The sequence below is a fragment of the Haliaeetus leucocephalus genome, unplaced genomic scaffold, assembly GCF_000737465.1.
Source record: "Haliaeetus leucocephalus isolate CR32 unplaced genomic scaffold, Haliaeetus_leucocephalus-4.0 Scaffold2, whole genome shotgun sequence".
NCBI lineage: Eukaryota > Metazoa > Chordata > Aves > Accipitriformes > Accipitridae > Haliaeetus > Haliaeetus leucocephalus.
In genome coordinates, this window is record NW_010972438.1 from 80443 (window position 1) to 97356 (window position 16914).

The 16914-nt window shown below is 40.9% G+C and overlaps 1 protein-coding gene across 1 annotated transcript in view; it reads left to right on the forward strand.

The window, feature by feature from the left end:
• The first annotated feature begins 3661 nt into the window (after positions 1-3661).
• The window catches only part of FGD5 (FYVE, RhoGEF and PH domain containing 5), a 99252-nt gene continuing 85999 nt past the window's right edge, over positions 3662-16914 (forward strand). The window contains exon 1 of the mRNA XM_010569991.1: positions 3662-6615. Coding sequence (XP_010568293.1) covers positions 3788-6615 — 2828 coding nt within the window. The 5' untranslated portion in view covers positions 3662-3787. The remainder of the gene's footprint in view (positions 6616-16914) is intronic.

Sequence of the window (16914 nt, forward strand, 5' to 3'; positions counted from 1 at the left end):
GAAGGTGGGTAAGGAGAGGAAGCGGTCCTTGTCAGTACAAGGAAGCACTGAACAATAAGGGGAGGAGCAGGCTAAAGAAATTCCTATTCCCCAAGAGTTTCCTTTTAAGCACAAGGTGGGTGTGTCTCCCTCCAACATAAAACACATCCTAAAATAAACATGCACAATTATTTGTGAACATACACATTCCTTATGGTGCAATGTTGTTTTGTGTCCATTTAGAAGTTACAGCCAGAAATTTTCAAGTGGCCCAGACAGCAAAGGAAGCAGAAATTGAAGCAGAATGAAATTGTTGTGATAAAAGGCAAACAGCAGTGCTTTCTTGTCAGCAATTGTTTGGGTTATTTTTTAAACAAACACTTGTACTCCTCCCACTACCTCCAAAAAAAGGAAAATAATTGTTTAAAGAGCCTTGTGAAAGGCAAGATCAACACACAGAACAGTTAGAAAAAAACTATGGAGGGAATCAGTTGTGACCAGTAGCTGGCACAAGTGGGTAAGAGTAGGATATCACATTGCCTATTATTACCATACTATGAACAGGGTCCATTACCGTAAGTTCTCTTCCACTAGCAATGTTACTGAAGGTAGCAGAAGGAAAAACTCAAGATTACTTGATTCCTTTTGCTGTAGAAAATTATCACTGGAGAGAAAGTGGGTAACTGTGTTTAAGCCTTTTTTTTTTTAACTTGATGTATGCATGGTTATTTTACATAAAGGAAATGAGTTCATTACATTATTTTATTTCAGATTTGTTTATGAGACAGAGTTTGGGAGATCCTGGCATTCTCTACAGTCCAGTCTTTTTCTCATTACTCAGTGTTTCAGTACAGACACCATGTCTGACAAGGACAAGGATGAGAGTGCAGAGACTGTGCTCAAGCCTTGTCACATCCCAGGAACGGAGTAGATATATTTGTGTCCTACTCTTGGATAGACATTCCTAGGAAAAGCCAGACACTGCAGGAAGTGGCATAGTACCTCCAAAGTGATGTTTCTTCCTTGGAGTTAGCCCTAAAAATGCCTCATTATGGTGGTAGGTGGTCCATTACTGATTTCTGTTGGGAAAGGTGTGAGGACTCAGTTTTAGCTAATAAGAATTTCATGCATTTTGCTACCAGAAATTTAGTTTGGAGTGTTCAGTCATTGCAACAACTGATTTAAAAATGCAAAAGGTAGATCCCCCTGGTGAGCCAGGCTTATGAGATACTCAACCCACTTCTATTCCCTCCCTGTTTTTAACTGCCAACTGTTGTCAGCACACTGCAGCCTTCAACTGCTGCAGACTTGCTGCTGGCTGCCAACAGAAGTGATGGTACTTCAGCAACGGTGAAGTAAGTGTTTGGCACACAACGTTTCCAAAATAATCTGTAGGGAAAGATTAGCTACCCATTCTGTGATTTCAGTAATTAGACAGATGCCCTGCAGCTCAAAGCAGCAGTGGGTACTGTGAAACAAGAGTACACACTACAGTACTGGAGAGTGGTGAATATGCAGTTCTCTCTCCCTCCTTTTCCACAAGTTGTTTTAAGCCTCCCACACATGAAGCTGGATCGGATAAAACCCCAGATACAGAATAATTCTTAATCAGCATATGCAATAAGGTGCCTGATTAGAAAAGACTTTTCATTCCTTCTGGGCTCAGCTGAGACCACTGACTCAGTTTTGAACTTAGATGAAATCTCTTTGGAAGTCTCATAATTCTAGAAAGACTGTTTTCTGCCTACATCAGAATGCCAAATTGTCAGCATCTTTCTAAGTATTGGGAGAAATTTCAGTAAGGTTAAGAAGATCCGGAGAAACAATCTCTTACATCTCCCAGAGTCTAGCCAAATATGCCAGTATTTGTTCAATACAAATTACTCCAGTTGGACTAAGATAACAATAAGAAAAGTGCCATGACACCAAATATCAGAACAATCAGAGAATAATTTTTAAGCAGTTTGCATTCAGGATTACTTTTTTCTCAGTATGGTGCACAGCTGAATTTTAATTGTCTTCACTTCCACATGTCAAAAGTCTGCATTCCAAAATACTCAAAATATAACAGCACAGTAGCTACACTTCCTGAAACTTATACCATGATTTAGGATAGAATTTCGCATAGGACTCATGTCCCAAATGGTGTCTCTTGAGATGCTGTTGCCTTATTTCCTGTGTGTAGGGCATGAAGATTTTGCATAAAAAATTGTTACTGTCTCTCTCATGGTGAAATAGTTTGTCCTGTGCTTTTTCTTACAATGGAGAGCTCCCCTTTTTCCACTAAAATGTGTTAATCAAAATTATAAAAAGTATTAGAGATTTCTGATTGATTAACCATGTAATTACCTACTGATGGCTAGGAAACATTAGTAAGAGCAAACCCCTTCTCTTTACTTATTACCATCTGTATCCATTTGGTGTGCTGGCTTCTTCACACCACATATTTCATCTTATCTGAAATCTCATGAGGGAGGATCCCTATTGTTGCCTATTTATGCAGCCTTTCAGCATTTCATTTAGTTATTTAAAGAATATTAATTTCAGGACCAAGACAGCTGGAAATGGCTGTGGCATGTAAACTATACTGTGAGTAAAATGGCCATATATGACTTAATTCATATAGCTTCAATCTAGCTTATTGTCAATCTGCTTGAATTCCCCTACATGTGTGTCAGCACTTCCACTGGAAATAGTTTAGAGACCCTGACTGGCCTTATTTTGCAAGATAATTCACTTTTTAAAAGTATATTTTGATATTCAGAGAAGATTGTACCTGCAAGGGGTCCTGTCATTTACAGGAGGATGGAGAATCTTTTGACTAAAGAAAGGACTGAAGAAGCTGTACACTGAAAACTGAACTTAAGCTTAAACCAGTAACTCTCTTCATGTTTTGGGTTGAAGTATTTCATTCAGTGCATTATAGCTCAGCTGCATAATTAATGTAAAGTATTAGCCAAGCTTTTAGCAAACCATCTTATCCCTCATGATTATATTGTTTGACAAACAAAATGTAACTTCGTTATTTTGTTATCACGGTAATGGCAGATGGGAACACTGTGTGTCTGGGCACCAAGTGTTCACTTCAGTTTGGCTGGGTTGAGTTAAACCTTGATCTGTTGGTAGAACTAATTTTGTTCAGTGTTAACGTTCTGCAAACTACATATTGAAATTAAAATCATTGCTACAAAGTGTTTGTACTGTGTTATAAGAACAGCTACTATGGCTGAAAGGCATTTCTTTCATTGCTGTGAAACACTTCAGCATCGATGAATCGAAGTGTTCATACTTAATCTTAGGGCAAACAGATTTCTGGGGCAGAACCAAAAGGTCTCTAATGTCATTAGTACTTCTGAGTGTAGGAGGTGTTACCCATCTGTGGGTATCTGTGTATGATATATCCTTGGCTCTGCAGCTGTTCATCTTTCCCCAGGTGTGCTAGGGCTGCATCTAGTTCAATTCAGTTTTGACCTTAAACCGTGTTGCCTAGAATAGCTACAGTGCCACATAGAAGCACAGTGCATGTGCTTTGCTCCTTCGGTTCTCTTTTCAGAGCTGAGCCTTTTATTGGCCGGACTCCTTCTGCATTAGAATTCACTGGTCTAAGACAAAGTCTACTGTAGGATATGTTCTGCTGGCTTTAATAAGAAACCAAGATGACTAACGTGGCTTTTCTCTCTCTTCTCCAGAAATCACAAAACCACCACTAGCACCGAAACCAAAGATTATTGGTCATCTTTCTCCAGTAGCTGTCTCCAAATTTTCTCCTTCACTGCCAAGGGCTGATATTCTTCATAGCCCGAACTCTATGTCTAGGGGTCCCAAACCACCTATTGCTCCCAAGCCAAAATTCTCAGCTGACACTGAGGGCAAATCCAGTGTTTATACCAACAATAACTTAAATAAATGCTCAAATGGGAAACTGGTATGTCTTGATGGAGAGCTGTATGAAGGAAACCAATGCAATGCTGATTGCCCAGAATCTGAGGCAGAGAATGAATACATTGTAGTTTCTGAAGCTCAGCTGACCAGCAAAGACTGTAATGACTTGGAACATGATCATGATCAGAACCTAGACTGCTCTATGGAAAATGAAGTCTCAGAAACTCTAGAAGAGGTAGAGAAGGAAGAGGATAACATTGCTAATGATGAGGATACCAGTAATCAAGAAGTCACTGAAGATGAGCATCATAACTCTTCAGATATTGCTGAACCAGTGGAAGCAGACTCTGAAGAGTCAACCAGAGACTGTGACCAGTCCGAAGCACTTTGTGAGGAGTCCTCAGATGCCCCTGATGGAGATAATGACGGTTCCAAGAATGTAGATGAAGATGAGGATGTTGTAGGTGATTGTAGTGAAACCAAAAACAAGGAGGAAACTTCTAACAACCTGGAACTGGTTAAGGACAATGGTGATTGTAAGACTGACGGTGATAACATTTTGAATAGACATGAGGAACTAATGGGTGATATCTGTAAAGATACCATTGTAATGCCACTACCCGCAGGTGAATCAATCCCAGGTTGTGAGAAGGCAGGGCAGGAGGAGGAGGAACTGCCTGAGATTTTAGAAAAGGGAGATGCATGTCTAGCACATGATGCTGACCACAATGCACATGCAGAGCTTGATTTGAACATGGAAGGGGAGTTAGAAAATGATGACTGTGCAAGCCCTGACATGCTGCCTGATGAGGCCAGTGAAGAAACAGCACCTGGCTTAGAACCATGTGAAGATGAACCCAATGCTGAAAAAGGTTTAGGAGAGTCCATCCATCAAGCAGCAGCTGAAGAGGAGGAAGCAGACTCAGATGAGCACAATAATACAGACACAGGAAATGCCAGTGATGACTGCCAGATCACTGAGAGGCAAGGTGAGGAGAAGACATCAGAGGTAGCCTGTGAAGCAAGGAAAGACACTGGGAAAGGAGAAGAAGAAACTGTGAATGCAGAGAATATGGATGATGGCTGTCAAATTGCTCCTTGTGAGAATGAATGTGGTGAGGAAATACCCATGGAACATTCAAATGAGAATCTTCAAACAGAAGGGACCTCTCTGAATGAAGACAGTGTGATCTCTGATAGTCTACCTAGTAGTCCAGGGATGGAGACAGAACTGGAAGATGAGACTGTTGAAGACCATCGTGAAAGTGTTGTGGAAACCTCTAAGTCAGTTGAGCTGCAACTTGAAGACAATGAGGTGGAAGCAAACAGCCTCAGCAAGAGTGTCCCAAGTCCACCTCAACAGGTCCCACTTGAGGAAGAGTTAGAAGTCTGTAAGCATGGCAAATTGAATGTAGAATGTGGTACCAAACATGTCTTGCATGAAAATCTAGCAGTCCCTGAAGTGGTCATTGTGCCTGAAGAATCAGAGGAAAGAGAAACTAGCAGTGATTCCCTAGATGACCCTTATGTGCTTCCGGCAGAAAATGAAATTGCTCATGATGGGCAGACTGATTTAGGAGCTGATCACAGTAAAAGGGATGAATTAGGCATGGATGGTGAAAACAACTTGCTGCCCATTGATCGTAAAAGCATTGTCACTAGAACACGGTCGCTCTCTGGGAAAATGCCAGGCTATGTCCCAGAAACAGTTCCAGAAGAAACTGGACCTGAAACTGATTTACTGTGTTGCCGCAATGGCTCTGGGACCAAAGATTTAAGCAACAGTTTATTTTCAATGGAAGGAAAACCAATGGAAGCCAACAGGGCATTACCAACCAAGTCAAGACGTTTCATTTTATATCCTCGATCTTATTCTGTTGAAGGGAGAGAGATGCCTGTCTCTGTTTACAGAGAAAGTGATGGCTGTGTACTGGATGATGGTAGAATAAAAAGGACAGAAGACAACTTATCTTTGCCTTGTGTCAATGGTTCCTCAGGTAGTTTTTCCCAGAGAAATCATCTTTCGTCATGTGGCATATCTACTCCATCCTCAGTTGTTGATATACCACCTCCTTTTGAACTTGCCTACATCACCAAAAAGCCAATCACTAAAAGTTCCCCTTCACTTTTGATAGAGAATGACTCACCTGATAAGTATTCCAAGAAAAAGAAATCTTCTTTTAAGAGGTTCCTCACTCTAAAATTCAAGAAGAAAACTGAAAGTAAAGTCCATGTAGATGTTAATGTTTCCTCTTCAAGGTCCTCATCAGAGTCCAGCTATCATGGGCCTCCGAGGCTGATGGAGCTGGACAGGCGGAGCCTAAGTAGCTCACCTCAGCTAAAATCGCATGTGGGGAAGCTTCGTGCATCTGAGTCTCCTTCAGCTATTCTTTTCTATAAGGATGGTAAAAGAAAAGGAACGCCCAAGTCATTCAGCAGGAGTGTGTCAAGGGTGGAGTCCTTCGAGGACCGGTCCAGACCTCCTTTCATGCCACTTCCATTAACGAAACCTAGGTCCATTTCTTTTCCCAATGCTGACACATCTGACTATGAGAACATTCCTGCTATGAGCTCTGACTATGAAAACATACAAATTCCTCCTCGAAGATCCACCAGAGCAGGAACTTTTACTGAGTTTTTTGAAGATCCCAGCAGGGCATTATCTGCTGCTAATGAGAATGACGGCTATGTGGATATGAGCAGCTTCACTGGCTTTGAGAACAAGCAGCAAACCACAGACCAGGAAACAGAAAGGTACTGTAATAAATTATTATGTAAGACCTGCTAGCCTTGGCCAAACAGGCGAGGCCTCCCCTGCTAGGTATCGTAGGCATATCCTCCATGTTGCTTGGCTTATACCCCCTCTCAGGAAATGCTTACAAGAAAGATTAGAAGAATACGATAAGCCTTTATCAGTGAAAAAAAAAGACACCAAATTAACTCTTTACCTTGTAAAAGTATACTAGCAAGTCCAGTGGATCTAGATCCTATGGTTTACAGATAAAACCAAAGAACATTTTAAAATATTTGGTTTATCCAATGTATCTAATTTTTTTGGCTTGGGGGGGCGGGGAGAGCTTGCTTTGTTCTTCAGTAAGAAAGGTTTCTGACTTTTTGACTGAATGAAAAGAGAGCCTATTTGCTGGACGGGGTCCTGCTTCCTTTTTTCATTCCTGTCAATTTCTCAAAGCAACAATATATATATAATTTATCTTGCAAAGTACATAAGTTAAGTATAGACAGAAAATCCCAAATCATGAACTAATCAGACTAGACAATTAATTTTAAAAGTTATTTTAAAGCCTATCATTATGGCCCTTTGACAGAGCAACTGATTTATAAATTAATTAAATAGCTTTGTCTGAAATCGTATGCATCGCTATCATTAATAACAATCTTTCATCCCATTCAATTAGATTATTTGCAAACAAGAAATGTCCTTTTCATAGTTACATAGGAGCAATGCACTTAAAACCTTTGAATTTGAATTTGTTGTCAGATTATAGCATACAATCAGTGGAGTGTAGAGACGTAAATAAGAAGAGTGTTTTCCATTAAGTTCATGTTAAACAGGTAATAAGAAAACAAGGTGGAAAGCAAATGAATGAAAAGGGGTATCTTTAATGCAGTTGCACTTTGTTAGAGCTGTGTAAAAAAGATAAACATCTTAAAAGCAAGGTTTTCATGTCCATTTTCATCCATCATTGTCCTTCTAAAGATTTAATACTCCTGTTTCTTTGCAACATTTTTTTTTCTGGTCCTTTCCCCTGTCATTCTGAATGGAACAAAGTGTGGGCATTTCACACATACCTCTCTCAATATTTCAGACTTGGGAAGTAAAAGGACTTTTCTTTAACACCTCTGAATGAGTCTTGCAAACCATTTCTAAGACAAGAATGATGTACAGTGCTTTGTCTTTCTGAGAGAGGCGAGAATTGGTGGGTGTGAGGGAGGCAAGTATGACATGGGCAAAGCAACTGCATCAGTGCTTAAGCTGTGGATCCAAACATGCCTGAAGCTGAGGGGTCTGGGACACAGGCCTGTGGTTTAGCTCTTTGGAGATGTTGGCTGCCTACAGTGTTGGGAGCCTCAGTGGTGCTGACACTGGCACATGGTGGAGTACAGTGCAGCTTCACAATGCACACAGCCACAGCCCCAGAGTAGTGCTCAGCAGAAGCTGTTTTAGCAGGGCCTGACGGCCCATTAGTCACACTGCTTTCAACGGTTTGCATTGCGCCCAGCACACTGACGTTTGCTCTTGGAAAAGCTGGCCAGTTCTTTGTGTCCATGAAACGCCGCCCATTTTAGGTAGTTCTTGAAGAACCAAGTTAAAAATATTAAAACTACGTCAATTGCTGTGACTTGGGCCCATTTATGAACTTCCTGTGGAAGCCTGTTGTTTCAAAGGGAGAGCCAATCCAAACTGGTTCAGGAAGTCTCAAGGTCAAGGCGTGAACATAATTTTTCAGTCTGCTGCTTGTTGTGCATGCATTTTTTGCTGTTGGGGGAAAAATGAAGGCTAGGCTCCTGAACAACCCCTTTATCAAGATAACTGAGGTGGAGGGGAAGAGCACCAGGCAGACAGCAATATACATACATTGCTGCTGAGGTAGCTATTATTTGCTGTATTTGTCAGGATGTTTTGGACAAAGACATGCCTGAAAAGCTTTGATGAAATGTAAATGGGTAATACACATCCAATGGCATAATATACTTGGAGAAACAGTGTATGGTCTAATCATAAAGCAAAGCAAATTGTACAAGTACATGTACATGAACCTATTTACACATGCGTACATGATGTATGGACATGGACGGTTTTTTTCCTGCTAAAGCAGTTCTGCCTAAAATATCTCTCAATGGATTTAAGCTTTCTAATACGAATACCTATCAAACACAGCTCTACCACAACTACACAGGGATAAAAATTACTTTGAACTCCAGCCTGCTCATATCCTGAGGCTTATTTCAACCATTTGAGAGTACAAGTGTGTTGGATTAAACCCTTGCAATACGTGAGACTTGAGCCCATGAACTTCTCTTTGGTGCATTCACCTGCAGAGCACTGGAATTTAGCATCTGCTGATACCTTATGGAATTGCAACGTTTTTTATGAATGGCCACGTACAACTCTTTTATTACATTTCAGAGAACAGAATGTGAGAGTGCTATAAAAGATTATTATAATCTGGGAACCCCACTACTGTGTGTGATTGGGGAAAAGCAGGGCGGGAGGGGGGCTTACAGAAATTGACAGATGAGGAGATTCACTGTTTAATTTTCTTGCTTAAAAGGAAGGACCATGTGGAGTAGATTTAAACCAATAATTTCTAATTAGAAGCAATCAAGTTTATAGAAAAAGTCCAATAACGAAAATGTTCTAGAAATATATCTTTACTTAGAATTACCATTGCCAGAATAGAACTGGCAATATTGCTCCCTGAAGGGCAGTTATTGTGTATCCCCAAAGTTTAGCTATCTGGTATTAATAATTAAACTCTGATTCGGGTGTATGACAATATAGATCATCATTAACCTTCTGTACAGTGTAGAAATAATGGGACATAAGTGGAACTGGACAAAATTCCCCTGATCTTTCCCCAGTCCACATAGCCTGAATCAGACTCGATTTTCATTTGCTTTTGAAAAGTCCCTTTCTAGCCACCCCTCTTCTCTGAAGAGTTGCACTACAAAGTGCAAAGCAGCACAAACCGATTGTTCAGGCTGAAAGCAAGACAGCTGCGCCCCACCTCTGAGACAGTACACTGTAACCTATAGCATTGCCTTGACCCTCAACAGCTGTAAGTTAGAGCAATTTCACCAAAGTTACTGGCTAAACTTTCATCAGATGAAAGTCAGTTTCATTAAAGTATTCTGGCACACGTCTTAAAGAATAGCTTCACTAACCCAGCTTTACCTTCAGAGCATCAGCCATGCATATGGCAGTGTGATAAACCTCAAGGGGATGGGAAACAGATACCTCAAACACTCGTTTCATAGTCTACCACAGTATCACTTCCAGTGCTTTTAGGGGAGACGGAGAGAGTCTTTTATCAGGGTTTAGATAAGGTCAGGAAGATGGCGTAGGTTGGGTGTTTTCAGAATTTCATTTCCCCTTTTTGGTTTCTACTTAGGAGTCCATAATTTGGATTTATCAGGTTTGTTAAGTCTCAATCCTTCTTTCTGCTAAGATGCTCAAAATCCAGAGAGGAAAGAAGATAGGGAGAAGACAGGACTAAAAGGAGTACACCTGCAATTCCACAGCTAATCCCACTGCAATGTTGAATATTCCTAAGAAATGAGCTAAATGCCCATGTTGCTGTTACCTGTATATTCCTATATCTTTCTACATAAAATGGTCATTGATACATACTAGATGAACTTCAGTCTGATTATTGTACTTAACCAACAGCAGGAGTCGCTCAGACTTTGACTCTCAAGTGAATTCTTGGGGGCCAGTGTGGGGATTCCAGTGCTCTGTGCAATTACACCAAGGTTCATGGTAATTCCTAGTAAGTCTCTAGAAGTGCAGTCTCATGCCTGTAAATTACTCCCAAGGCTCTGACTTTCCACTGCTTTTCAAGACATATGGCACCTATCTGATGCTTCTCAGCTTTAGTACGATCAAGAAAGCTGATCACCTCTTCAGCATCCTATTCCTTTGTAAATGTGTTTTATTCCCAAGGGATGTGCTTCTTCAAGAAGATGGAGAGAAAATTGTCTTCAGTAGAAAGTCAGGAAAAAGATGTGGTTTATGTGTGTCAAACAAGTGATAAGTTTCCTTTAATTTGGCCAGACTGAAGCAGGAACACACAGGTGCTTAGAGACTGATACAACAGTGCCAGCATCTGAAGTGCCAGCATTGGAAAGGATGCCTCATGGGTAAGCAGCTATGTTAAAAATTTTGTAAGCAATCCTCTGCACATAGGCATCATCAGTCTGGGCTTCTGCCAGGCCCACACCAAAATCACAAGGACTACGTCAGCACAGACCAATTCCAAAATGTATACCAAAATCATACTCTAGTTAGACAGCAATAGAACCACTGCCTATGGTTGATGGGCCATAGGGAATGCAAATCCCCCTCCCTTAAAAGGAGAAAAATGCAGTGGATAAGCAGTTACTTCCCCCTCCAGTGAGTATTTAGCTGTCCCCTTGCCTCACCACTGGATTTATTAACCTATGTTCTATCAAATTATGCCTCTCTGCTCCCTGTAGGTCATCAGTCACTGATTAGCTCCAAGACTGCAGCCAGGGACAGTCCGTATGACTGCCTATTCCCTACCCTTCTGTAACATATGCAAAAAAAAGCCTAACAAAAGCTGAGGATAATAAACACCTTAGAACATGAATGCTCTATCTAAAAATGGTCTGAGTAACATGCTACTCAGACCTTCATGGGCCCTTAAGCTTAAGGTGAAATTTAAACCATTAGAGTGAATTTCCTCCAACATAGCACAAGATGTCATGCTCCTGGCTATCTCTGCTCCTTCTAATGAGAAGTACATATGTTTTATAAGAATAAATCATGAACTCTTAGAGAGGCACAGTGTGGTATCTAAGCACCGCATATGAAGGATAAAGTGAAAATCTGTAAATGTAATGGAAGCTTCAGTATAAATAGTTCACACACCAAAATAGCAATGACCAAGAAAGGACAATCAGTGTTGTCATATTTAAAATAGTAAAAGAAATATACAGGAATATTATATATATTTTGCCATAATTGTGAATCAATGTCATTTATATAACCTCAAGGAAATTCATAGTGCTTTAATTTACATAAAAGACCAGCCAGTTTCCAAATAAAAAGAAGGTTCTTAGAAAACCCAATACAGCAATACTGCTAGGTTTGTCAAAGTGGCAGCATGTCAGAGGTGCTCAGATACTGCAGTGAAGGACAAACAGGCCAGCAGGCAAAGAGATGCTTATTTGCGGAGAAACACTCATGAGGTTAATAAGTGTACCTGACATGATTTGAGAATAACTACTGAAAGAATCCATCAGCTCTTTATCAGAGGCTGAAGTGGAATTCAGCTCCACTCTTTATCTGCATCTTTAACGTGTTTAAAAATCAGACAAGCACTTGCTGAAGTGAGGCTCAGTAAGGGTGCCAATTAACCTGCAAGGCTGTTATTTAATGCTCAGAGTAGAGAGGCACAACTTGAAAGTTTGATGCATAAAAGGGCAGAAGCAAATGTTCAGGACTGTTCTTCCTATGAAGTCCAGCAGAGTGAGCTGAATTAAACCTGCATGCAGCTGCACCCATTAAAGCAGGGGGAAGCTGAAGATGCCACCTCTTCATTTTTTTTAAATTAGTTGAATCAATCAGATTTTCTTCATCAATTTATTCTCCCTACTCTCCTCCATTTTCTTTTTCTTTGAATTAGTGAAGACATTTGAAACAATTTAACTTCTAAAGTAGGTCAAATAATACCCGCACTACAGAGTTAATCCCCAAGCATGATACGACTGAAGCCTGTAGGAGTGTCCACCTTCAAATGATTGCCGTTGATCATAGCCTTTGTATACTTTCCTCATTGTCAAAAAGTTCTGGAGATAAGTATTTTGTAAGGTTGTGGCTCACATATTCAATCTGTCATTCAAGAAAATGTAGCTGTAACTGTGGTTCATAAAACAACTCTGTTCTCCCATTAGAAAAGAAACCAGAACTGTTTCTAAAAGGGTGGTTTTACTGCCAGTTCAAATTCACACAGTTAAACTCATTCCAAGAGTATGAGAGAGCTGGAAAGGTTTCTGTAAAGGGTATTAGAAGAGTTTAGGAACTCTCTTCACAATTGGTTAGAGATCCCTTTCATTCAAATATTAATCAGACAATCAAAAAAGACTTTAAAGGACTTTACAGAAGATGGCTGAGTTTAGAGTCCGGCCCTACAGATCTCTATTGCTTGTAAGCAGAAAGCACTTTTTTAATAATAAATGTCATTACCATTCTTTTCCTTTAAAGACTTTTACCCTTTAATAAGAGGGTAAGTAGGCAAAACCTTCCTCCCCTCTAGTGATCACTGGCCCCATGTGCTGTAGTCACAGATAGGTGTGTTTGTAAAAGTCTATGTAAGAAAATGGGTGAGAAAGAAAAAGTGCATAGAGTAAAAGATGAGATAGTCTGCATGCTAGTGAATTAATTGTAGACGTCATGCCATCCAGTGTCTATGGCTGAACTATGTAGCACTCAAAAGTCCTTAAATACAAAACACAGTCTGCTTGGAAGGTTACTGTCATTAAAACATGAACATAGAGATGCTAATTCCCTGCTACGTTGAGTGCAGTTGTGAATAGCTGAGCTTGGCCCTTCAGACAGTCATTCTTCCATAGACAGTTCAAGTTTGGACGCTCAGTGGACCTGATGCTGGGGGTGCAGATTTTGCCTGTGGTTCTGTCAGGAACATTGTGTGCAGAGTTCTCTGGAGCATAGAATCAAGTTTTTTGACAGGTTTCAGTGAACGCATCTTGCCAAATGCAAAAACATCTTCCTGCTACTCTATCTCTTGGGGTTTATACTGCATTTGGAAGGAAGTCCCAATTTGTGACCTGATTTAAGTAATGCAAATGGCAAGAGGTAAAACAGTCAGATACAGTGATTTGACCAAAGGTCATTGACCAAGTAAGGACTTTTCAGTGTCTTCAACGAGAAAGCAGGTAGATGTGCCCTCTGCAGTTGATAATGCTGCTTTCCCAAGTAATTCTTGTTGCAAGTTGTGTTTTCCCTGCTATTCCCGGGACATTAACACTGCGGATCCCACCACACAACCAAAGTTTTGGGGAGATCACTGGGGAAAGGGAACAAAAAGCCTTTTCAAGACAGTTAATTGTAGCTGCACATCAGTTTTGCTGTTATCACTGAACTCCCAGCCCCAGGAAGGAGTGGTCCTTAAATTTGTGTATTTGCTGATCCCATATAGCAACTCTACTGCAGATCAAAAGTTCCGCAGGAGCACTCCCTCAGGGTGTGGCAGGTTATTGTCTGTGTAGGACTTGTTTCTCCCCTGATGCCTGATTCCTGCAGCAGTTCTACAGTGCAAAGGCTTTCTGTGAAACGAAAGGAGCAGGTAGAGTGGGTTCAAGCAGGAATCATCACTTTGGCAAAGCATGTAATTTCTGATCAGAAAAGGATTAGGGCTTAGTAAAGTCTGAGCAAGTAGCACAAGCCGGTGCGACAGTGGTTTAGCATTTGAAGTGTGCCGGTATGCAGCTGGCAGGAGAATCCTAACAGCAGTGTCACCATTTTGAACAGCTGAGAAATACAGCTGTGGTATTGCATCAGATGAGCACAGAGAATGCCCACTAGAAACTCCTGAAGCCTTTCACTCTTTGGATAAATGCAGCAGCAGCAATACATACAGCTAAAGCACCTGATTGCTTTTAATACAGATGCAACCTGCCCCTTCCATTGATAACTAATTCAGTTGAACTGTGGCCCTAAAGAAACCATAAGGCTATGGCTGTTTCTGCCTCAACAAAGAGCAAACAAGGGGGGAGAATTCTAAAGAGAGAAGCAAAAGAGCCTCATACACAAGGAGGACTTGTGAAAGGAGAAGAAGTACCAAATTTCCAGATGTTTCTGAAATTTTCTAGAAGATAGAGACAGAAGAAAGCCATATGATTTGTTAGCTGAAGAGCAGGTTTTGCACTGTAATATGCTTGCCCGTATGCTGCCCATATCAATACTATTCTCATCCCAAAGAGCCGCCCGGTTACCATCATTTCTTGTTCAGGGTAAAACTCAAGGAGAATTTTGTCAAGATAAAATCAGCTAAAGCTTTGTTTTTTCTGCTTGTCCCAGCTAGAGCTGCTCAGTACAGGCATGGCCGTCAGAGGATATCCAAAAAAGATACCCATTTTCAACACTGTTCAAACTGACTTTTGGCTTACTGCTGTATACAATAATAGCAATGCTGCTGACATTAGTTCATGCTATTTTATCCCGCATTTGGAGTAGAAGTGAGTTAACTCTAGACTAGACCTGGAGACAAACCTAGGCAAAGCAGGCTTTCAAGGCATCTGGACTTAGGAGGAAAATTAAGCCCTGAGCTACAGATTCAGCCTAGATTTCAGGTAGTTGTTTTGGGAAAGATGTTCCCATCCTTTCCTTTTTGCTTTCTCAGAGAAACAAACCCTAGCTGCTGTTCAGTTCCTTTTTCTTTGCCCCATAAATCACTGCTCTGTGCCTACACTAAGCTAGCATGCACCCGTAGCACTGATGAGAAGCTTTAAAAGAGAGAGAATTCCCTTCTTATAGGTCAAGTGCTTCCCAGGGCTAGTGGTAATGTTAATTATGGGGGTAGCACAGAAGTGGTCTACTAATGGGGCTCAGGTCCCTTAAAAACCTGTATGGGTCTATTGTATGGAATTCTGCTGACAGTTATTAAGCCAAGGAGAAACATGGTGATCGTAAGCATTGTGAGAGGTTTTTTAAAGAAACAAATTATTTTTAAAAACTTATACATACATAAATCTAAACATAGCTTTTCTTTATCTCAGTGTGGAATATGTACTGGTCTCTGGATCTTGTAGATGGGAGAAAATCCCATAAAAATGCTGTAAAAGAGGGAAGGAGGATCAGGGATTAAGCCTAGAAAGAAGGGAAAGAGACATTTTCACTTGTGATTTGGTGAACATAATGGAAAATAAAATCTCACAGTTTTCATCAGTTGTTGCACTTTGCAGCATAAAAATCAAAGAAAGTTTTGTACGTTCATTGCAGAGCAAGGGATCTCAGTATTATACCATGACTTCAGGCTGTGCACAGCCTATTGAAATTCTTGACAATAGCCACAGCCAGCTCTGACATGAGTCATGTCTTTACTTCTGTTTACTTTAGTATTGTCTGAATTGCCACAGGGCGTTAGAAGGTGATAGCGGTTAATGCAGGACTTCCAGCTGCTCAGAGAAGGGAGCAGTCTGCGGGAGATAACCCCTTGCTGTTCAGGTCTGGGCACAAGGCATGCTTCACCTTGTATTGTCAGGCATTAGAGGGATGCAGAATTGTCTTTCCAAGACAGAAAGAACAGAAAGACAGGTATTAAATGCTTTTTGATGGCAGAGCTTTTCAAACAAACACCTTTGAGAAGTGTCTCTGGACAGTATCGGTGATGTCATATTGATAGTGAAGGAGAGATTTTAATACATTATCCAGATTTAGGTATCAATCTTACAGTAACTCCATGACCACTCTCGTGTTTCCTCATATCTATGGAGCTGTTTGTCCTGGCTCATGCTGGGGATGCAGGTGTGGGGGGACAGTATAGGTAGTCAGGAAAGCAATATGCTCCCCCAACACAGCTTTGCATTGCACCTCACCATCCTGCACACACAGCAGATGCATCCCAGCATAGCCTCAGAGGGCTGCCTGCCACTGCTCAGCCGCAACATGCTGGTTTTAACTCTGGCTTTGTCTATGCGAAATCACAGTCCCATATACCTCCCAGGAAATGGTCCCAAGTTCTCAGTAGATGTTGGCTTTATTAGCAGCTGGACTCCATTCTGATGGCCACTTTTCTGATCAAATTACAGTGCAGAGAAGGAGGAACGTGTACACATGGCCATCTTCATGTCCTGAGGGTTTATAAGCCTGGGTAGACTTCTTGGTCTTCTCTGTTTCCATTGTATGAACCAGAAATACATTTCAGTGGAGTTACACAAGAGTAGAGCTTGCTGTGTATTGCACACTTGCCCTGGATGATGTTTATGTGGCGCAGAAGTGATACTGGTGTGATTTAAGCATTCCTAGCACCACACAGAAAAAAGCATGTACTGCAGACAGGCTGATGAGACTGCAGATTGGCAAGATGCAGCTCGTTTAAGTGGTCAGGTCTTTTACTGTCAATGAGTGTTCTATGCATGCCTTTCTCCTCTCCTACACCCACCCCAAAACCTTACTGAGAAGATTTATTGAATGAGAGATTGCACATTACAATTCTGCAGCCTTTCCAGAATCCACTGTTCAATGATATGGGGTGTATCTCTAGATTAGATTTGTAACAAAAAACAACAGAATGCTATTGCATTTTAAATGCAAATCTAATCTAGTAG